An 18,301-nucleotide genomic window follows, 5' to 3' on the forward strand; every position below is an offset into this window, starting at 1 on the left:
TGAGCAAATAAAAACAGCATTTGTATTAAAGATGTCACATAGTTTTGTCAAATATGATTACAAATTGCTGCTGCATTGTTTTGGCTTCACAGAGACAAGGTGCTGTAATCCTAACTAGTGCAGATGTCTCATTTGGTCACCATCCAGTGTGAAATTGCCTTTATTTTCTCAGATTAAGTACAGAACAACAACAGAATTACACAAATACATGTAAAATAAAAGGAAGCCATGCTTGTGGGGGGGGGGATGACTGATCCATTCATTTGTTCATTGTTGGCTCCACCGAGGAATGAAGGCGGGAGACAAAGTCTTTGTAGCGTGTAGTTAGTTCATACAGTTGATCAGCTGAGAACAATAAGAAATGTTTTAAAGAATTAAAACATCCAAATCATGGAATGCACAAAAGAGCCAGATTGAGACCCAATCCAGATTATAAATAAGCCTGTACTGATCTGCAGAGGCACATTTTAAAACAGGCATACAATATGCATGTATGCACCTGTATGTGTACATACATCCATACATTTAATGGATCACACTGTCAAACAAAAATGTCACACAACATATATACTGTATACATGTGGTTCCACATTCGCAAATTCACAGACTTTTTGGGGGGGACCTATCCTCCGTTATTTGCTGAAATTCAAACTAGTCAGTTACATGCAGATTTTTGCTATTTGTGACAGCGCTTGGGGCCCATCCCCCGCGGATAGCGTGGGTTCACTGTGCTGAAATAATGACAAATTTGTGTCAATTTAACCAAAAATTTGCTTAGTGTGAAATCTGTCCCTGTTTAATTGAATGCAAAGCTGATATACCTGCATTCATTGAAGACAGACAGACAGGCACGGGCGAACACACACAAATCTTATCTATAATTTTCAAACATCTGCAACAAACTTCACTGAACAATTCAGTTAGGGTTATTTGACTTTCAGGATGAATCTAAAATAACCTTTACAGGTGAATTGGCCCTCTCAAAACTTTTGAATGCATATACAGTATGTACAACTGTTCAATGTTTTAGTACTTTTTGTAGAGCTTGCTGCGCTCGAACGAGGAGCTGAACAACAAAATTCACGATTTTCTTTTTTTTTTTTTAATTTCCATCCACTTTCTCTAATAGCGCTCTTGAAAACTCCTTATTAAACTCTGTGCCACTATCCTCTGAGAACATCCTGTTTGAATATTGTTGATCAATTGTTAGGCGTCGTCTTGGTCTCAATGTCCAAATGTAAACAAAATGATGAGGACTGTCAAGTCGGGTTTATTTCTATAGCCCTTAATCACAAAAGAGTCTCAAAGGGCTTCACAGGCCCGCAGTTGACAAAGACTGACGACATCCCCTAATCTAAACCCCCCAATCAGGTAAGGGGAAAAACACAAAACCCTATTTGCATTTGGGGAGAAAAGAAGACAACCTCGAGAAGGGACCGCAAATGGAGGGTTCCCCCATTCAGGATGACCAGGCTGCAATGGATGTGGGAAACCTATATGACATAGTATGGTGCCTGTACAATTTTAATTAAGATGGCATCAGAGTTCATTTAAAGAGATTAAGTGGCTAAGGGACCAATAACTTCATTCATGGACCAAATTCAAGTTGTGCTGAAACATTGATACAGTTGGTCCTTTTAGGTTCATTCTGAAATTTCACCCAAAAACGGAAAATCCCTCACCTTTATTGTCACACTCACCGATGCACTTTCAGAAGTTCATTCAACAGGACAAGTAGTCAAACATGTACATGGAGCAGACGTAGAAATTGGGCAATCGGAGCTGGAGTCAGTACTCTCTGGACCACACCCCAGTAAAGGCACATCAATACACGAATGTGCTATAATGTGTGTGAGACTTTCACCTTAATTACACTATATAAAACCTGTTTGTTTACATTCTCTTCTCGCTATATTAATTTATAACATCCAACAATCAGTTTGGGTGTTTTTTTGGGGGGGCTGAAACAGATTAATAGCATTTCAATTCATTTTAAAGGGGAACATTTATTTGATAAATGAGTAAATTGAGCTTGGTCAAGGAAAGAATTAAACCTGTACGTCAAGGTAGCGTATTGTGTTTTTTCTTTCCTGAAAAATACTTAACTACGGTATATTTATAGTTTCACATGTAGATGTGGATAAAAATTGACATGTTAAAAAGTATTTCTGCTGCTGAAATGTATGTCCAAAAGTTTACGTTTATGCAGTCGATGAATGGGGCTATCATTGTCAGCAGCCTCTCAAATATTCACCTTCTCCTTTGTTCTCATCAGTTCCCTCTCTTTGTACTCCCTGCCGACAGAGAACTATAGCGACCCCCTTGCCGAGGCGCTTTTTCCCTTGACAATCACGCCATGTTGCTATTGTTATAACAAGTGGTGCTTCAAAATGTTTCTAAACAAGAATGACAGGAGTCACATTTTTGTTTGAGCCAGGTGGTAGGTGTGTGAGGGTTAGTTGCTGGTTTTAATTTGTTCATGAATGCCCATTTTCGCCTAGTTTGGCCGCGGCGCACTGCTAGCTCTAAGTGAAATTGGACATTCAAGTTTTGCTTGATGATCCCTCGCGGCACACTGGAAGAGTGGTTGGGAATCACAGCGATAAAATATGGCAATACAGACAATGATAGGAACCAGTCTCAGGATGTATGATGAGCGAGCAGCACTCACATAAAGTGCCCTTCTTTCCTTGGCAAAGCTTTGCTCGCAGCTGGCTCACTTCCTGCTTCACAGTCACCGATGCGTCAGATACTTCGTTCAGCATTTCCAACTCCTGCACAAGAGCCATCCAAGTGAGCACCTGCTTCCAGACAGGTGATCATCTTCTGCATACACAGTGTGTGTGTGTGTGTGTGTGCGCATACCGTGTTGCAAGCTTGCAGGAGTTCGTATATTCTCTGGAAGACCTGTGTCTCTGCGCTAAAGCTGGGTGTCTCTCTCGTGCAGCAAGCTCTCAGGTCTGTCTCATACACGTGGCAGAAAGTGGTCATCAGCTGCTGGAGGTCACACATTGCCACACGCAGCGCGCAGGGAGTGAAGACACGGGCACTTGGCACCTCATTTGTTGTCAGGAACTCACACTGAGTTGAGCAGAGCAGAAAGCACTTTTGGCATTAGGGCAAACATTATCTGCCCTATTTCTAAGATTAAAGGGCCCTACGCTGGGCAAAGATCCAGAGCTATTTTCAAGCAACGGCCAGACTACACTGTCTGAAACATTATCACGCAGCAGCACTATCATGCAGAACAACCCATAGCCCTTATTATGTCAAAGTCAAAAGGTAAGCAGGGCTGCAATTGAATTTTATTGGACGTACAGATTAGCGTTAGCTTCTGCTAAGCTGTATTTCGGTGATTGCTTGGTCGGTGAAGTTTTCGACACGGTGCTGGTGGAGAGTATTTGTGTTTAGTCGTGTGTCCATGCACCACTTGCATATAATGCAGTGTATGAAGTTCTACCTCCATGTGTAAAAATACTTTTAATAATAATTTCTCTTCTCTATTGGTCTTCGCCATCTTCCCGCTTTGTCAACCAAATAGCTCTTCTTCCGTAATAGGAGGTGGTGCCACATTAACGCCCGTATATCCCTTGGGCTTCACAATAAAATAAACTATTCCTAGATGCAGAGAGAATTCCTTGAGCATTTCATTTACTCGAGGTACTCGAAATACCCAAGTACTCGTGGAGCCCTATGTGTAATAATTGATTTGTCGATTATTAGTGACTCAGCAGCCTTATAAAGGTCATACCTCAGACTGTAGCTGCTCTAGCATGGAGCGTGTAGACTGAATAAGAGTGGCAATGCTCCCAGCATTGTCTCCACTTGGCTTGGTCGATTTGGGACCCTTGTATAAAGCTCTGTGATATAAAGAGAGGTTGGGAAGCGCATAGCTGGTGAAGAAAACGCGCACACACACACAAAAAAAAAAAAAAAAAAAAGACTCGAATTGCGTTGGGGGGGGAAGAGTGTAACATACATGACGTTTGAAAGACAGGGGTCCAGCGAAGGCGAAAACATTTGTGTAAGATGAGGAAGATTCTCGGTAGCAAATAGTGTTTGGAGCAGCATCTCCACATCATGCACAGTGGACACACTGCAGTCCGAGACCACAGCAAGAAGTTGCTCCAGGAACTGAAGTTGCTGGTGGCAACTTGCATCACCCTGGAAGAAAAATTGGAATGAAAACATTACAAGGACAAAACAAGATCATCAAGAGGACACATTGTTGGCCTCATACTGTAAGTCGTCCCACCTTGATCAAGTCCAGACTGTCTCCTTTACACAGCATCATGTCCTGGCCAAGTGCAGCCATCCCTGTTTAGAAGGACAGAACACATGCAAAACTGCTGCTATGGCAACATCCACACTAATCTCTTGAGGTCGCCATTGTTTACAAGCCAGCAGTCACAAAAAGCCACCCATTTATCTATTCAAGGTTGTGATTTTTGATTGTCCACAACTGAATCAACCTGAAGCTCAGCCAAACAAGAGAGCTGCCAAATTGTTTACCCCTTGTCAGGCATGCAATTTAAAGGTCCCATATGCCGTCATCTTTTGAAAAAAAAATTTTATTAATAATTTTGAATGCCCTTTTATCGGGTTTGCGAGATACTTTAGGTTTAGAATGGCCAGAAAGTAATTTTTCAAGCTATACTTAGTCTTTTTACACCTAGGACTTGAGACAGCTGGATTTCTTATGAATATGTGACATGTAAATGAGCTTTGCTCTGATTGGATTGCTCACCTTTCCTAATTAAAATATGGAAAACAGCTTTGCTACGATTAGCCGTTGGCGAATGGTGATATTTCTGCGGCCCAGCCAAGCATTCGTAGCGACCTCACGTTCATTTTATTCGATGTGGAGGGGTCTTGCTATTATCGTGAAGCATAATTCACCAAGCGTTGGATTGTTGGCCCACTACTCACAACTCGGAGCCTCACAGAGGAGGGGTCACGTGTCATGTGGGTGAAGTAAAAGAGAGGAGGATATTTTGAAAGTGGGTGCCATTGATTCACTATAACGTCACCGGCTTGCGGTGAGGCGTTCATCTCTCGCACACATTTTGCAGACAGTGACCGCTGTTACATTCAACAGTATAAATATATTTCAATATTGCTGTAAACCACAACACATGTATGATTGTATATACTATATTTGCATGGCTCGGTGGCTGCCCAGTTGGCTCGCTTGCTCCAAACCCAGAAATGCACTTGCAGCAGTGTGTGAAAGCTAATTTTGCAAAGCCATCCTCCATAAAATGTGCCCGAAGACATTACAATTCCAGTTCCGAAATGCTTCGGAATCTCTTCCAAAATAAATGGTAGACATTTATTCCTTAACTCCTGTGAGTTTAGGCAGGTGACGCAAAGTTTAAGCTTTGCACAAGATGCAGCCTTTTCCCGAGATGAGTGGGCGTGTAGCAACCACGAAGTGGGCAAGTACTTGAATAACGACTTTGACGGAAACCTGACACAGTCGTTTTGCAAGCCTTATGCGTTTATCGTCTTTTGAATTCAATCCACAAACCGCATAGATGTAAAACTTAAACCAGGTCCCAGACTCATTTTGACCTACTGTATGTTATGCATAAAACAGTAGGATTGTGATGGCATGGGACCTTTAAAGACAAAAGTGTTACCGTTTGTCAATAGATCAGGGTCTCTTATTCTTGATGCCTTCTCTTTCAAACTGGCAAAGTTTGGGTCAATACTGTGAAGACAGAAGTGGCCATTTTAATAAAGCTTGCTATCTAATGACGTGCATGCTAATAGGTAGCGATCTAAGTTGCTTTTTTGTAACCTGCAGCAGATCCAGGTCAGTATGTCGGTGCGAAGCTGGGATGGAGTGCAGAGTAGCTGTAGCATGTCGTCAGACTCCTGTATGTACACACCTTCCAGCAAGGGACAGGGAACAGCCTCAAGAAAGACAAACATTTCAATCAATGACATTTCTGTTCTGGGGAGGATTTATTTAACCTTCATTTATCCAGGTAAGGCAATTGAGAGAAGATTCTCATTTGCAATACCAATCTGGCTGTAGATAGTAGAATAAATAAAGCAAAATAAAAGCAAAAATTAAAATTATCTACTGGAAGAAATCACGAAAGAAATGAGCAGACTGAAATAAAACAAAATTTTTGTTTAAGAATTCCAGAACAAATGTAGAGTACAAAATAGGCAAAAAAAAGTATTTAAAAAACAGCTGGGGGGGGTCACATCAAATACTGTACATACAAACCAAACTGTCAAGAAATATCTTCATTTTATATAAAGCAAAACGGGTTCTGGATCATACTTAACTCTGCATCCTGCTCTGTTATATAGTCTTGCCATGTTAGCTACTGTGCAGAGAGACATTTGGGGCAATAAATCATACCTTCATAGGATGCAGGGATGAAACAGGAGTGTGACAGTCACCAGGATGTTCACTTGAGAATCTAACGGATTATTGTTTAGTTATTATTTAATGCAGCCCTATGGCGGCACAAGCCAGTGCAAAATGTAGGCCGGTCCCAAGCCCGGATAAATGCAGAAGGTTGCGCCAGGAAGGGTATCCGGCTTAATACTTTGCCAAACAAATATGAGCGAAAGAATTCCGTACCAGATCGGGCGTTGTTAATCTACAGGGCACCGGCGGAAATTCAGCTACTGTGGGTTGAAGACGAAGGAAAGCAGGTTCTTAGGCAGAAAGAGAAGAGGAAAGCACAGAGCCTAGAACTGAATGTGGGGACTTTGAATGTTGGGACTATGACAGGAAAAGCTAAGGAGGTGGTTGACATGATGATTAGGAGAAAGGTTGATATAGTGTGCGTTCAGGAGCGCAGGTGGAAAGGCAGTAAGGCTAGAAGTTTAGGGGCAGGGTTTAAATTATTTTACCATGGTGTAGATGGGAAGAGAAATGGAGTCGGGGTTATTTTAAAAGAAGCGTTAGCAAAGAATGTCTTGGAGGTGAAAAGGGTATCAGATTGAGTGATGAGGCTGAAACTTGAAATTGAGGCTGCCCCATTTGCACACTGATTGAGGAGTATCTGCAACATTTGTACAATCAACATTTTCCCAGATTATCGCACGACTCATCACTTTAAACTCCATACACTCCTTGAAGTCTCGGCGCCCTTTGCACAATGGTCCTTGCACCGGACTATTGCAATATTAGTCATTCGAACTGCTCTAAGTGCTAGAGGACTCTTTTGCACAATTGTCAAAAAAAAAAAAAAAAAAAAATGGACCGGCATTACTAGACAACTAGCAACCCTTTATTGCTCAGTGACTGTTTTTTTTTTTTTTTTTTTTTTTTTGCTCAATGTCTTGATGTCACAAAAGTGTTCTCTGTCAATTGACTGTCTGTTGTCGTACTAGAGCGGCTCCAACTACCGGAGACAAATTCCTTGTGTGTGTTTTTTTGGACATACTTGGCAAATAAAGATGATTCTGATTATGTATAATCTGATTACCCCACAGGTAGGATCTGACCGAGAGGTGAAAGAGAAATTCTGTGAAATTCTGAGTGTTTTGCGGATTTTCGGGAAGAGGTGAGACAGGCTCTCGGTGGACAGGAGGAGCTTCCAGAAGACTGGACCACTGCAGCCAAGGTGATCAGCGAGGCAGGCAGGAGAGTACTTGGTGTATCTTCTGATAGGAAAGGGTAGAATGATACTTGGTGGTGGAACCTCAATGTACAGGAAATCATACAGGGAAAGAGGTTAGCTAAGAAGAAGTGGAACACTGACAGGACAGGGAGAAGAGATAGCAAGGGGGGAGGACTTTAAATATTCGGGGTCAACAGTCCAGAGCAATGGTGAGTGTGGTCAGGAAGTGAAGAAACGGGTCCAAGCAGGTTGGAACGGGTGGAGGAAGGTGTCAGGTGTGTTATGTGACAGAAGAGTCTCTGCAAGGATGTAGGGCAATGTTTATAAAACAGTGATGAGCTCAGCCATGATGTATGGATGAGAGACAGTGGCACTGAAGAGACAACAGGAACCACAGCTGGAGGTGGCGGAAATGAAGATGTTGAGGTTCTCTCCAGGAGTGAGGAGGTTGGATAAAATTAGAAATGAACTCATTAGAGGGGCGGCCAAGGTTCGATGTTTTGGAGACAGATTTAGAGAGAGCAGATTTGGATGGTTTGGATACATTCAGGAGAGATTGTGAGTGTATTGGTACAAGGATGATGAGGATGGACATGCCAGGAAAGAGAGCTCGAGGAAGACCAACGAAAAGGTTGATGCATGTCGTGAGGGAAGACATGAGGGCAGTTGGTGTTCGAGGAGGATGCAGGAGATAGGCTTACATGGAAAAGGGTGACGCGCTGTGGCGACCCCTAAGGGGACAAGCCGAAAGGAAAAGAAGATGATTTAGCTATTTTGTAATTGACTATGTTGTGTTTTTGCTATTGTTTGGTTCATTTGTCCATGGCAATTTCTCAATGTGATGTGTATACATATTATATTATTATCATTATGTGCATTATTTATAGTTATTCGTACCTCATGGAAGCAGAGTATGGAGAAGAGGTAGCATATCATAAGCCTAGACTTCTTCCCACTGCTTTTTTTGTTAACATGGAAACCAGAGTTCAGTGTTCCTTTGTCCAAGTACAATCAACTCATACATGGAGGTATAACCCATCCCATCCCATCCCATTGCTTTTTCAAATACATGAGTCCATGAGCATGATTCAGCGTAGTATCGGAATATCCAACTTTTTATTTTGGTACATCAATGTTTATCAGCGATAACGACGCAAAGCGCCACTATTTGCAAACAGACTCACATAAAGCGATTTACCGTATTTCTATTTGCTTCTCCGTGCGTTGTGAGTCGAAATATTCTCGCTAAGACTAAACAGAACATAACATGCCCCAAATGTACAAAGTGTATTGGATGTTTGACGTTTAAGCGAAGTAAATAACTTACCTGCAGGCGTGCAAAAATGCGTTGAGCCTGCTCAGCCTCATTCGAAACAGCCGCCATGTTCTTCTTCGTTGACAGCGGGCGCGCATGCGCACTGGTGAAGGCGCGGCTATCCGCGCCTCCCCTTTCCTGTCTGCAGGTGGCAGCATGGAGCACACTAGTCTACAATTCTGCCAGCAAGTCGTTAGAAAGCATACGAAGAAGAGAACCATTTCCGAGTGGAATCGCCATCACTCGCTGGAAAGAAAAAAAATAGCTAAACGTTGTCAACCTGCCGTCACGTTTAGGTGTTACGCTCAAAGAGCATCTGTGAGACTGTGGTGGATTGAAGTGTTCCCTCCAAGCCCGCCGCTCACTCCCCCGTCAAAATGAAGAGAAAGGGCTCGGAGAAAAAACGCCATGTGGTAGCGTGGATCAACAAAGCCGAGTGGGATCAAGTCCGGGAATATCTTTACTCCAAGGATTGCGCCTTGCAGAGGAATGGTCTTCATCGGATATCGGCGTGGAAAGCAAGGTATGCCAACAGTACTCCTGTGGCAATGGACTGCACCGCGGACCTGGTGAGGTGTCAGGTGCTGGACCGCTCCGAAAAGCTGGACTCTCATGACCTGGTTTTGCTTTATGGGGCTGCCCTGGTGAGGTTTACGAACTTGATCACCGAACGCCAACAAGGAAAAATTGCCCGCCCATTAAGGAGACTGGCCGGGAATTTGAACATCCCAGAATGGATTATCAATCTAAGGCATGACGTCACTCATCGGAAACTCCCTGCTTTGAAATGGTGCCGAAAGGGATGCGAGGTGATTCTGGAGTGGCTCCAGCAGGAGTATTGGTCCAGACAGTTGGGAGGAGGCCCCAGTGCGGACTGGGAGGCACAGTATGGGCAAGAGTTGGACCTGAAGCAGCAAGAAGATGAGCTCATTGCACGGCAAAAAGAAAAGGAAGCTTACAAGAATGCAAGGGACCTTCTGATTTCTTTTGAAAAGGAGCGATATGATGCTTATGGGGGCCTCCATGAAGGGAAAGACAAAAACACATGGCCTGACCCTTTGGCTGATATGAGCTGGATACTCGCTGAGATAAAACATTTTTCTGAGGAGTTTGATGAGTTGCTCATTGACGTCCTCTTAGAAGATGGTTTCCTAATTCCTACATCTGAACAACTGTCATCGTTAGGCTGTGACACTTCTGATAATGATTGGTTTTGTCCCACTGAGCCCAAACTCCCTCCAGCTTTCCTGCATTTTTGGCTTCCCCTCCTGAAAACACTAAACTCGCTGTGCTTCATTCATCTCTTCCTGGAGAAACTGTTTGCTGAACTCAAGCTTCTCTCCAGTGAGCAGAGCAAGCACAGGAAGTACTACATTTCTGGGTGGATCTCGGAAGTAATGCGCTGTAATAGTAAAAAAAGTGACTATCACTTCGAAACAAAGGCACAGAAGAAAGCCAGGATGAAGGACAAGATTTTTCTCCACCGCATCCAGCTGAGATGGCAGAAGCTGCTGTCCGCCTGCCTGGATGCTCCCTGTGCCAGCACGCCTCACCTGCTCTACTTAGTCTTGGAGGACATGGACCATCCTCTTCCAATGGAAACCCAGCAGAGGCTGCTGCAGCTCTGCTCCATCTACACTCGGACAGAACATTCTGAACCGGACATAGAACAGGAACAGTGGCCTATTTACACACTGGAGAGTTTGCATGACAAGTTGCAGCGTTCAAGGTGCCACGGCCACCCATCGCAGTCGGACCCGCAGAAGAAGCGAACAGGAGAGGAGAACAAATGGTCAAATGCAGAGGTGGAAAAAGCAGAGTTGCTTCAAGGTTCCTCATGGCAAGTGTGCATTGATGAAGTTTTATGGAAGAATTACCCTCTCGGAAAAGTCCCCGGCCAGTCAGATGTGCCCTCATGCCTGATGGTGGACAATTACTCAACTATGAGCGTGTTTGACCAGCCAGTGGAGTTGGAGAGCAGCACACCACAGAGTGTCTCTGGACCTTCTGCTTCCACAAGAACAGCTGATGGTCTTCTTTGGAGCCACAGTGACCTCAGCAAGCTCAAAACTGGACTACAACTTTTTTGAGTCTCATTAAAATGCTGTAAACTATACGAGCTTGTTGTTAAAAGCACATTATCTAGTGGATTACACATGATCAGTATTCTTGCTTGCTTAATATGATAAACATTTACAACAATTGATCATAGTCCTTTATTTACAGATTAATAATTAAGTATTAAATGTCAGAAAATAATACATTTTCAAATGTGTGATCTCAGACCAATAGTCCCGAAACTTGAAAAAGATGTTCTCATGACAAAGCTCTAAGAACTAGGCTTTACACCATCAGGATTTTTGGGGCCGATCAGCGAGTTTAAAAAAACGATCACCGATCCGATCGTAAGATGGAGCAATGTGTCTTATTTAAATGACCTGTTCATTTACTGTATATATTTGTGTACTTTAGTTGCTCCAAAAAATTATATTTACAATACATAATGTATCTTTGTTCATATTTATGCCAGTGAGGCATAGTGACAGAACAAATGAATGGTCTTCTATTAGATGGCAGGAAGTACATATAGTAATTAATGTATCCACTTTTTGTGACATTTTTGTTTGTTGGTGTGCTGTGAGATTTTTCAATTGTAAAATATGTTCCTTGGCTCCATAAGGTTGGAAATCACTGCTCTAGTCAGATCGTGTATTCTAATCAGCCAGGTCAAACCAACATTACACCATGACAGAAATAATGGGTGCCAACTTATTGTAATTAAATTACTGTATTGTAATCAAATTACTGAACCCACACCGAAACTTTACAGCATGATTCGACAGAACGGCGGCAGGTTTATGTACAACCGTTAGTGCTAGCACGAGCTTGCTAGGCTACATAACGTTTTTGTTGCCTGCTTGCGAGACGTGTAGTATTAAAAGTATGTGAACATACCTGAAGTAAGTCTTAAATGAAAGTCCTCTCCTGAGCACCTGCGACCACCAACACGTTTTCCCCCATTTAGTTCTTATAATACGCACAACGCGATCGATTGTTGTTGTCGTGGCCGTGGTAACGAGTGTATCCGGTCACATTTGAGTTGACAAGATAAAGCCCAATGATCGTAAAAAATGGGATGCAGTGGTATCGGAATACAAGATTTTATTGCAGTAGTCTGACAGTGCAATCGTGAAATAGCAGATTTGTCTTTTAGTCTGATCCGCATTACGTGTTGTCTGTCCCACACCGCAGACATGTTTTTTTATTTATTTTTTAAGAACTTTATTGCCCGTCAGATATTTACAGTACTATGTCAAAAGACACGCGAGAAGGCTAAAAATAAACTAGCTTTTGGATTCAAATATACTGTGCACGAAGGCGACGCGGAGTCAATGTCTTTTGATCGGATCATGGAATTATGACAAAGACGATCAGCATAAAATGCTAATTATCGGCCGATACCAATCAGGCCGATAAAATCGGTGTAAAGTCTACTGAGAACATTAAAGAATTTTGCTCGAGAGACGCAACAGACACTTTCTATGTACTTTCTTTTTTACAACCATTGCCAAGTAAGGAAATGGCATTTTCCTTCTCCACTTTTCATAATAAGCTCCTTTCACCATACCAATGTTACTATGCTGTGTGTAAAAAAAAAAAAAAAAAATCTGTCCTTGTGGCCAATTAAACATGTTGGCAGTGCATTTAATATCCATCCTTTTTTTTCTTTCTTTCTTTATAGTGCTTGTCCTCATTAGGGTCTTGGGTGAGCTGGAGCCTATCCCAGCTGATTTTGCGCAAGGTGGGGTGCAACCTGGACTGATCGCCAGTAAATTGCAGCATACATCTAGACCAGGGGTCACCAACCTTTTTGAAACTGAGATCTACTTCTTGGGCACTGATTAATGTGAAGGGTTACCAGTTTGATACAGGCTTCTGAAATATGCTCAAATTACCTTTGATAATGTGTTATTATCAACAATTAATAATATTCATTTATCTAAAAACACTGATCTTGTTCATTATTTCTCACAATAATTAGAAGACATGAAAATTAATATGTAACACTTTATTTCTATGAAGCTCTGCCAGTGTTTACATTTTCAAATGATCACTTCTAGAACATCCATCCATTCATCCATTTTCTGAGCCGCTTCTCCTCACTAGGGTCGCGGGTGTGTTGGAGCCTATCCCAGCTACCGTCCGGCAGGAGGCGGGGTACACCCTGAACTGGTTGCCAGCCAACCGCAGGGCACATACAAACAAACAACCATTTGCACTCACATTCACACCTACGGGCAATTTAGAGTCCCCAATGAATGCATGTTTTTGGGATGTGGGAGGAAACCGGAGTACCTGGAGAAAACCCACACGGGCACGGGGAGAACATGCAAACTCCACACAGGCGGGACCGGGGATTGAACCTCACTCCTCAGAACTGTGAGGCTGATGCTCTAACCAGTTGTCCACCACGCCGCCCACTTCTAGAACATACCTTGAAAATCACAATGTCCCATCACTAGTGAGCTATTTTTTTTAACAGGCCGGCGCGATACTCATGGGGTCCTTGGCCCTGATCTTGACAAACAACCATTCAAATCATCCATAAACCTAAGAAGCGTAGTTTTGTGGGAGGAAGCATGCCACTTGTGAGGCTTTCTAATTCTGCTTAAAACTGTTTAATTAATTCTGTTTTATTGATTAAAAATCTTATTGTTGTGAATAAGACGATAGATGTGGCACGATGTTTACACTTACTCACCTTTTATGATCTTCACTTGATGTTCTCAAAACGTTTGAATGTGCAGGTCGAACACAAACGTTTCAGTACATTTTGTACAACGTGCTATCTTAACTGGAACTGACTAATGGCAGAATTCACAGAAGTTGTTTGGTCCTTGAAAATGTATTATTATTTTTCTCTCTATTTACTTTCTGTGACTCTTCTGGTCTCTTATCTGTTGCAACCTGCTGATGACGTAAAACACAGTGGCTGCCCCCCTTTGAGAACTTCCTGTTTGAAGCCTCACATTGGCAAGGTACTCTTTGATCAATTGCTTGCCGTTGTCTTGGTCTCAGGATGTCAAATTGTGAACAGCATGATACGTGATGATGATGATGATGATGATGATGACTGTTTAAATACCAATTGTATTTGAACTTGAAAATCTATTGGATGATTCATGGATCGAACACCTGTTGTGAATTTTGCCCTTCAGTTCCTCGTGAGTAAACAGCAAGTTGTGTAATGTACTAAAACATAGAGTTGAACGTGCATTAAAAAGTTTAGAAGAGGTTAAATTAAGTTCACCTGCAGAGTGTATACTGTATTTCAGGTATCTTCTGAAATCTCACCTGAAAGTCCAATATTATAAACTTTGGGTGACTATATACACCTGTTTAGTGCTAAATTCAGGGCATACGTTTTGTGTTTAATATTGTTTTTTTCAACTCCAGTACAATATTTCTTTCCAACAAAATTTATAACCAAGATTTAGAGCTGTGATGATTTGCAAGACGTCGAAATGCATGTACACACGTTGTGACGAAGCAGTATCAGAAACATAAAACAGTTGTGTGTGTAAAAAAAAAAATAATAAAAAAAAATAACTATAATGTTGACTATTACTAACGTCACTAAACGCTGCGCCGCCATGTTGAAAATTGAGTTGGGAAGTTGCGACTCGCCAGGCAGTCCGGGCCATTCTTCAACACGCCACATTTGGATTAGCTAATTGTGAGCTACCGAGGAAATAATCATACAGTGGGACATCTGTAACCCACGATCACCTGTCTATATCAACGCTACACTGTCCACGTTTGAGAAGAACGGTAAATGTAACGCAGTTCGAAACTGTTGTGTCATCCAGGCATTAGCGCTGCATGGTGCTAGCTAACTCGTGTTAGCAAACGCTAACAAAAACGACGCGGTTGGATTTGGTAACCGCTTCAAAAAGCCATTCTCGACCGTATTTATTGAGCCGTTCTCAATAAATATTCATTATAATACTAAGAAACCACAGCGGCACCTTAAAAACTCCACTGTGACGCAGTAAAACTATTCCGGCATAAAAGGGATACGGATCCTCCTTTTTGCTTTAACTAACAGCCGAACAGGACAAAAAAACCAACAACGTTGCATTACGTGGCTCCTGTAACTACAATTTTCCTACAATACAATCATTTGCGATTAAAATGGATGTTTTTTTCGCCCATAGGGTTGTAACGGCTTTGATCCGGGCCTTGTTAATTTGCTCACGGTGCTAAATCTGTAGTTTACGGGGGGACACACACACAATTTTCGTCCCAAAATATTAGCGTAGCATAGCGTTTGTATGCTTGAATATAGCCTAACAATGTTATTGTTAATCGGAGTGTACGTGTGCTAGAGAGGTTTAAAAAGTCATTTTTGTGCTGTTTCGACTAGTTCCGGTTGGAGTTGAGAAGTAACGTTGTTCAAGACGTTATGTATAGTTGGCCTCAGCATGAACGCCGTTGAAAATGTTGGTGCCTTAATACGTTTGCGCTGTTGTGACGCAACATGGCTTAACAACTATTTAGTTCAGTGTAATGTTAATGGTTCAGCAGCACGCCATTTAATATTCTTAATGGCATTTGCTCTTGAAGTAACAGGGCGACAGCACGGAATAGGGGTCCTCGGTTTGGTCTCGGGACACGCTGTTCACCTCGTAATGCTTCTGTAAAGTCATAATTACAGTAAATATTCGTACGAAAACCACTAGTAGGCCATAAATATGAAATAAATTTAAAAAAATGGTAAGTACGGCAGTAACTGAGCGTGCCTTGTGTTGCATTGCAACATATTGTAATATCTGCCTCTTGAGTGTTGTTTAGTGCCTGGGTGTGTTTGGTACCTGATAGCTGCTCTTGTATCAATGTACATTCTGTTAGTGTTCATGGTGGTAAAGCGACTGAAGTGCAATCAGCGACTGTCATCCTTGATCACATATGAGGGCGTTGCAGTATTCTTACGCCACTGTGAAAATTCATTTGATACGTAACCAGAAAAGACCAGTAACCAGAAAAGCTAGCATACCACATTTGTCCAAAAATGATAGTAAATATATATTTGTTTTTTTTTTAAACAGGGATGTTCGTGAACTGAGATTCCACTGTGTATATATAATATGAATGAACTGTCAAATATTATGCCTTTGAAAATATCCTGCTGCTCATTTTGCACAAAAAATAAAAAATTTAAATAGGTTTATTTATAGTAGTGGTGTACAAATATATGCATTAGTATCATAATAATGGCAGATTTTTTGATACATCTTCTATTCAGTGTAATTCGATTGTGCAGGTGTATCTAATGAAGTACATGTAGATAGATGGCGCATAGGCAGGAAACCGAAATTGCTGGTATTTGGACCTGCAATGTGTACGTGCAGCCTACGTGTTTTACGAAGCTGAAAAGTTATTTTACAATGAAATATAATTGCAGCCTTTGTTCATCTTTACAGGTCTAAATTCTGCATCATCTGGACCTCATTCCTAACATTCCACTTACCACACAACACGCATAACACAATGATAACCAGGAGAAGAGGCAATTGCAACACTGCAGTGACGTCCCTGGAGGTTGAAGTGAGCAGTGCTGTGAAAACTATAGAAGATCTCCCAAGTTTCCCTGAGGAGTTCCCAGCTGATGATTTTGACAAAATGGAGAAGGACCTCGACGAGCAGTTGGGAATAGAAGACCTGGAATGGATTCTTGAGCGAGAGACAACCTTGCCAGTCTTTGACACTGATCTTGGTCATCTTTACAGCGCCAAGAATCAAGATTCCGGAGCTGAAGTGTCATCTGCCCTGAAGATGAGGAACAAGCAACAGCAAGCAAGCCAAGTGATCAACAAAAATGCAGTCGCTGCTAGGTTAAATCGTCTTAAAAAGAAAGAATATGTTCACAGCCTGGAAGAAAAAGTGGACATCATGTCCACGGAAAACAGCATGCTCAAAGCAGAAAATTCTCATCTGACCAAAAGAGTGGAGGAATTGGAAGATGAGACCAGGTACCTGCGAGCCGTGCTGGCCAATGAGAGCATGTTGGCTCAGCTGTTGTCACGGCTGAGCGGTGTGAATGGCATGAAATTATCCTCCTCGCTTTTCCAGGGCGCCGACTCAAACGAGCACGACTACGCTCTGCCACGGAAACGTGTGAAAGTGGAGGAGAAAGAGACATCCGGTGGCGTGTGCCTCCACGTGGACAAGAACCATGTCTCAGTGGAGTTCTGCACTAAGTGTGCAGCAAGTGCAAGCACATCTCTTAAAATGTAGGGTCAAGTACTTACCTCTGATTTCACATATTGAGACATGGCTCAATGTACTGACCACCTCGATGGTGGACGAGACTGTTAAATTAATTATATGTCGGACTTGCTGATAGTGCATGTGTTTGACGACATGTTGGCTTGGGTGCCCTTTACTGCTAAACCTTGTTGACAGTTTCTTCTAGGTAATGGTTGATCTACCATGAGGGATGAATGGCTTTCTGAACACCTTAACCTGCTTGACTCCATGGTAAGGATCAGAGCGGAAAGACATTTTCAGTTATGTTAAAGACATTTTGGTCATAGCTAATTTGTAAAAACTGTTTTAAGTCAAAGAATCTCAATGAAATAGTACAGATGATGTATAAATGGCGGTGAAGGTCCACAAAGAGTCATTTTTAATTGGCTTTCGGATTCCTGAAACATTCAGTATTCAGATTGATTTATTATCTTTTTCTTCTTCTTTCAAATACCTCTTTGTGAACCGGCACCATAATACAAAAGAATCCTTTCATTTAGAGCCACCTGTTTTTCTTTATTGCTGAAGTGGATTCTGCTGGTGGAGGTTGAAGAGTCTGGACAAGCTGCTGCCACCGTGGCCTGGTATTTTTTTTAAGGTAGTATCGGTAATAATGGTATATGTCATTTAATTTGCCTATTCGCCAGTTTTTCTAGTGAAGAGTTTCTTCAATGCTTTTTGGGAGCTCAGTCCAACTCCACCATCACTTGTGATTTTTGTTGTCGTGATAATTGGAGGATTACATTCAGAATCACCCGCTTAGGTGATTAGATTGTCATCAGTTGTAATAAATTGTAAATGTGTACATAATTTGAATGTGTCCTTTGAGGTAATTGGCCTCTGACAAAAGATGAAAAAATAAATGATATTTTAACTATGTTTCAGTCGCAAATATTTACATTGCTTTTGTGTGTACTGTTGATATTAATGCATCTCTCTTTTTCTTTCTGAACAGCAAGCTCTCTCCCGATAAAGATCTTACTTTTCCTCAACATTACAAGTCTGGTCAAGGTTGGAAGTATAAAGCATGCACTGAAAAAGGCCCATAGAGATGATCTTTTACATTTCGGCCATTTTTCAGTTG

General features: G+C 41.9%; 3 protein-coding genes across 6 annotated transcripts; 2 read left to right on the forward strand and 1 right to left on the reverse strand.

Annotated features, from left to right (window-relative positions):
* Window positions 1-35: 35 nt before the first annotated feature.
* On the reverse strand, window positions 36-9,168 carry haus7 (HAUS augmin-like complex, subunit 7). 2 transcript variants are annotated; one of them, XM_061687679.1, is made up of 10 exons: window positions 8,920-9,168; window positions 6,380-6,440; window positions 5,804-5,919; window positions 5,643-5,713; window positions 4,256-4,317; window positions 3,980-4,164; window positions 3,752-3,860; window positions 2,866-3,081; window positions 2,672-2,774; window positions 36-345 (listed from the first exon to the last, which is right to left on the reverse strand). In XM_061687679.1, exons 1-10 carry the CDS (start codon window positions 9,126-9,128, stop codon window positions 260-262), a joined length of 1,218 nt encoding a protein of 405 aa, XP_061543663.1. In that variant the 5' UTR covers window positions 9,129-9,168; the 3' UTR covers window positions 36-259. The 2 variants fall into 2 exon arrangements, with proteins under 2 accessions (XP_061543663.1, XP_061543671.1); XM_061687687.1 differs by lacking the exon at window positions 6,380-6,440.
* Window positions 9,108-12,582, forward strand: las1l (LAS1 like ribosome biogenesis factor). The gene has a single exon (XM_061687665.1). It carries the CDS (start codon window positions 9,285-9,287, stop codon window positions 10,995-10,997), a length of 1,713 nt encoding a protein of 570 aa, XP_061543649.1. The 5' UTR covers window positions 9,108-9,284; the 3' UTR covers window positions 10,998-12,582.
* A 1,382-nt stretch (window positions 12,583-13,964) lies between these two features.
* On the forward strand, window positions 13,965-18,096 carry crebzf (CREB/ATF bZIP transcription factor). 3 transcript variants are annotated; one of them, XM_061687718.1, is made up of 5 exons: window positions 13,965-14,132; window positions 16,392-16,940; window positions 17,041-17,201; window positions 17,374-17,448; window positions 17,746-18,096. In XM_061687718.1, exons 2-3 carry the CDS (start codon window positions 16,459-16,461, stop codon window positions 17,087-17,089), a joined length of 531 nt encoding a protein of 176 aa, XP_061543702.1. In that variant the 5' UTR covers window positions 13,965-14,132; window positions 16,392-16,458; the 3' UTR covers window positions 17,090-17,201; window positions 17,374-17,448; window positions 17,746-18,096. The 3 variants fall into 3 exon arrangements, with proteins under 3 accessions (XP_061543702.1, XP_061543693.1, XP_061543684.1); XM_061687709.1 differs by lacking the exon at window positions 13,965-14,132 and adding an exon at window positions 14,553-14,739 and having other exon boundaries at window positions 17,718-18,096; XM_061687700.1 differs by lacking the exon at window positions 13,965-14,132 and adding an exon at window positions 14,553-14,739.
* The last annotated feature ends 205 nt before the right edge of the window (window positions 18,097-18,301 follow it).

Source organism: Phycodurus eques, chromosome 1 (assembly GCF_024500275.1).
Source record: "Phycodurus eques isolate BA_2022a chromosome 1, UOR_Pequ_1.1, whole genome shotgun sequence".
NCBI lineage: Eukaryota > Metazoa > Chordata > Actinopteri > Syngnathiformes > Syngnathidae > Phycodurus > Phycodurus eques.

What these genes read in the sequence shown, in the direction of transcription:
- haus7 (XM_061687679.1), bottom strand. Translation starts at nt 9,128, where the DNA reads ATGGTTCTCTTCTTCGTATGCTTTCTAACGACTTGCTGGCAGAATTGT. An exon ending in ACAGTCTGGACTTGATCAAG is followed by an intron (nt 4,165 to 4,255) that starts GTGGGACGACTT and finishes TTTTTCTTCCAG; the next exon opens with GGTGATGCAAGTTGCCACCA. An exon ending in AGGAAAGAAGGGCACTTTAT is followed by an intron (nt 346 to 2,671) that starts GTGAGTGCTGCT and finishes TATTGTTCTCAG; the next exon opens with CTGATCAACTGTATGAACTA.
- crebzf (XM_061687718.1), top strand. Translation starts at nt 16,459, where the DNA reads ATGATAACCAGGAGAAGAGGCAATTGCAACACTGCAGTGACGTCCCTG. An exon ending in GAATTGGAAGATGAGACCAG is followed by an intron (nt 16,941 to 17,040) that starts GTACCTGCGAGC and finishes TCGCTTTTCCAG; the next exon opens with GGCGCCGACTCAAACGAGCA.
- las1l (XM_061687665.1), top strand. Translation starts at nt 9,285, where the DNA reads ATGAAGAGAAAGGGCTCGGAGAAAAAACGCCATGTGGTAGCGTGGATC.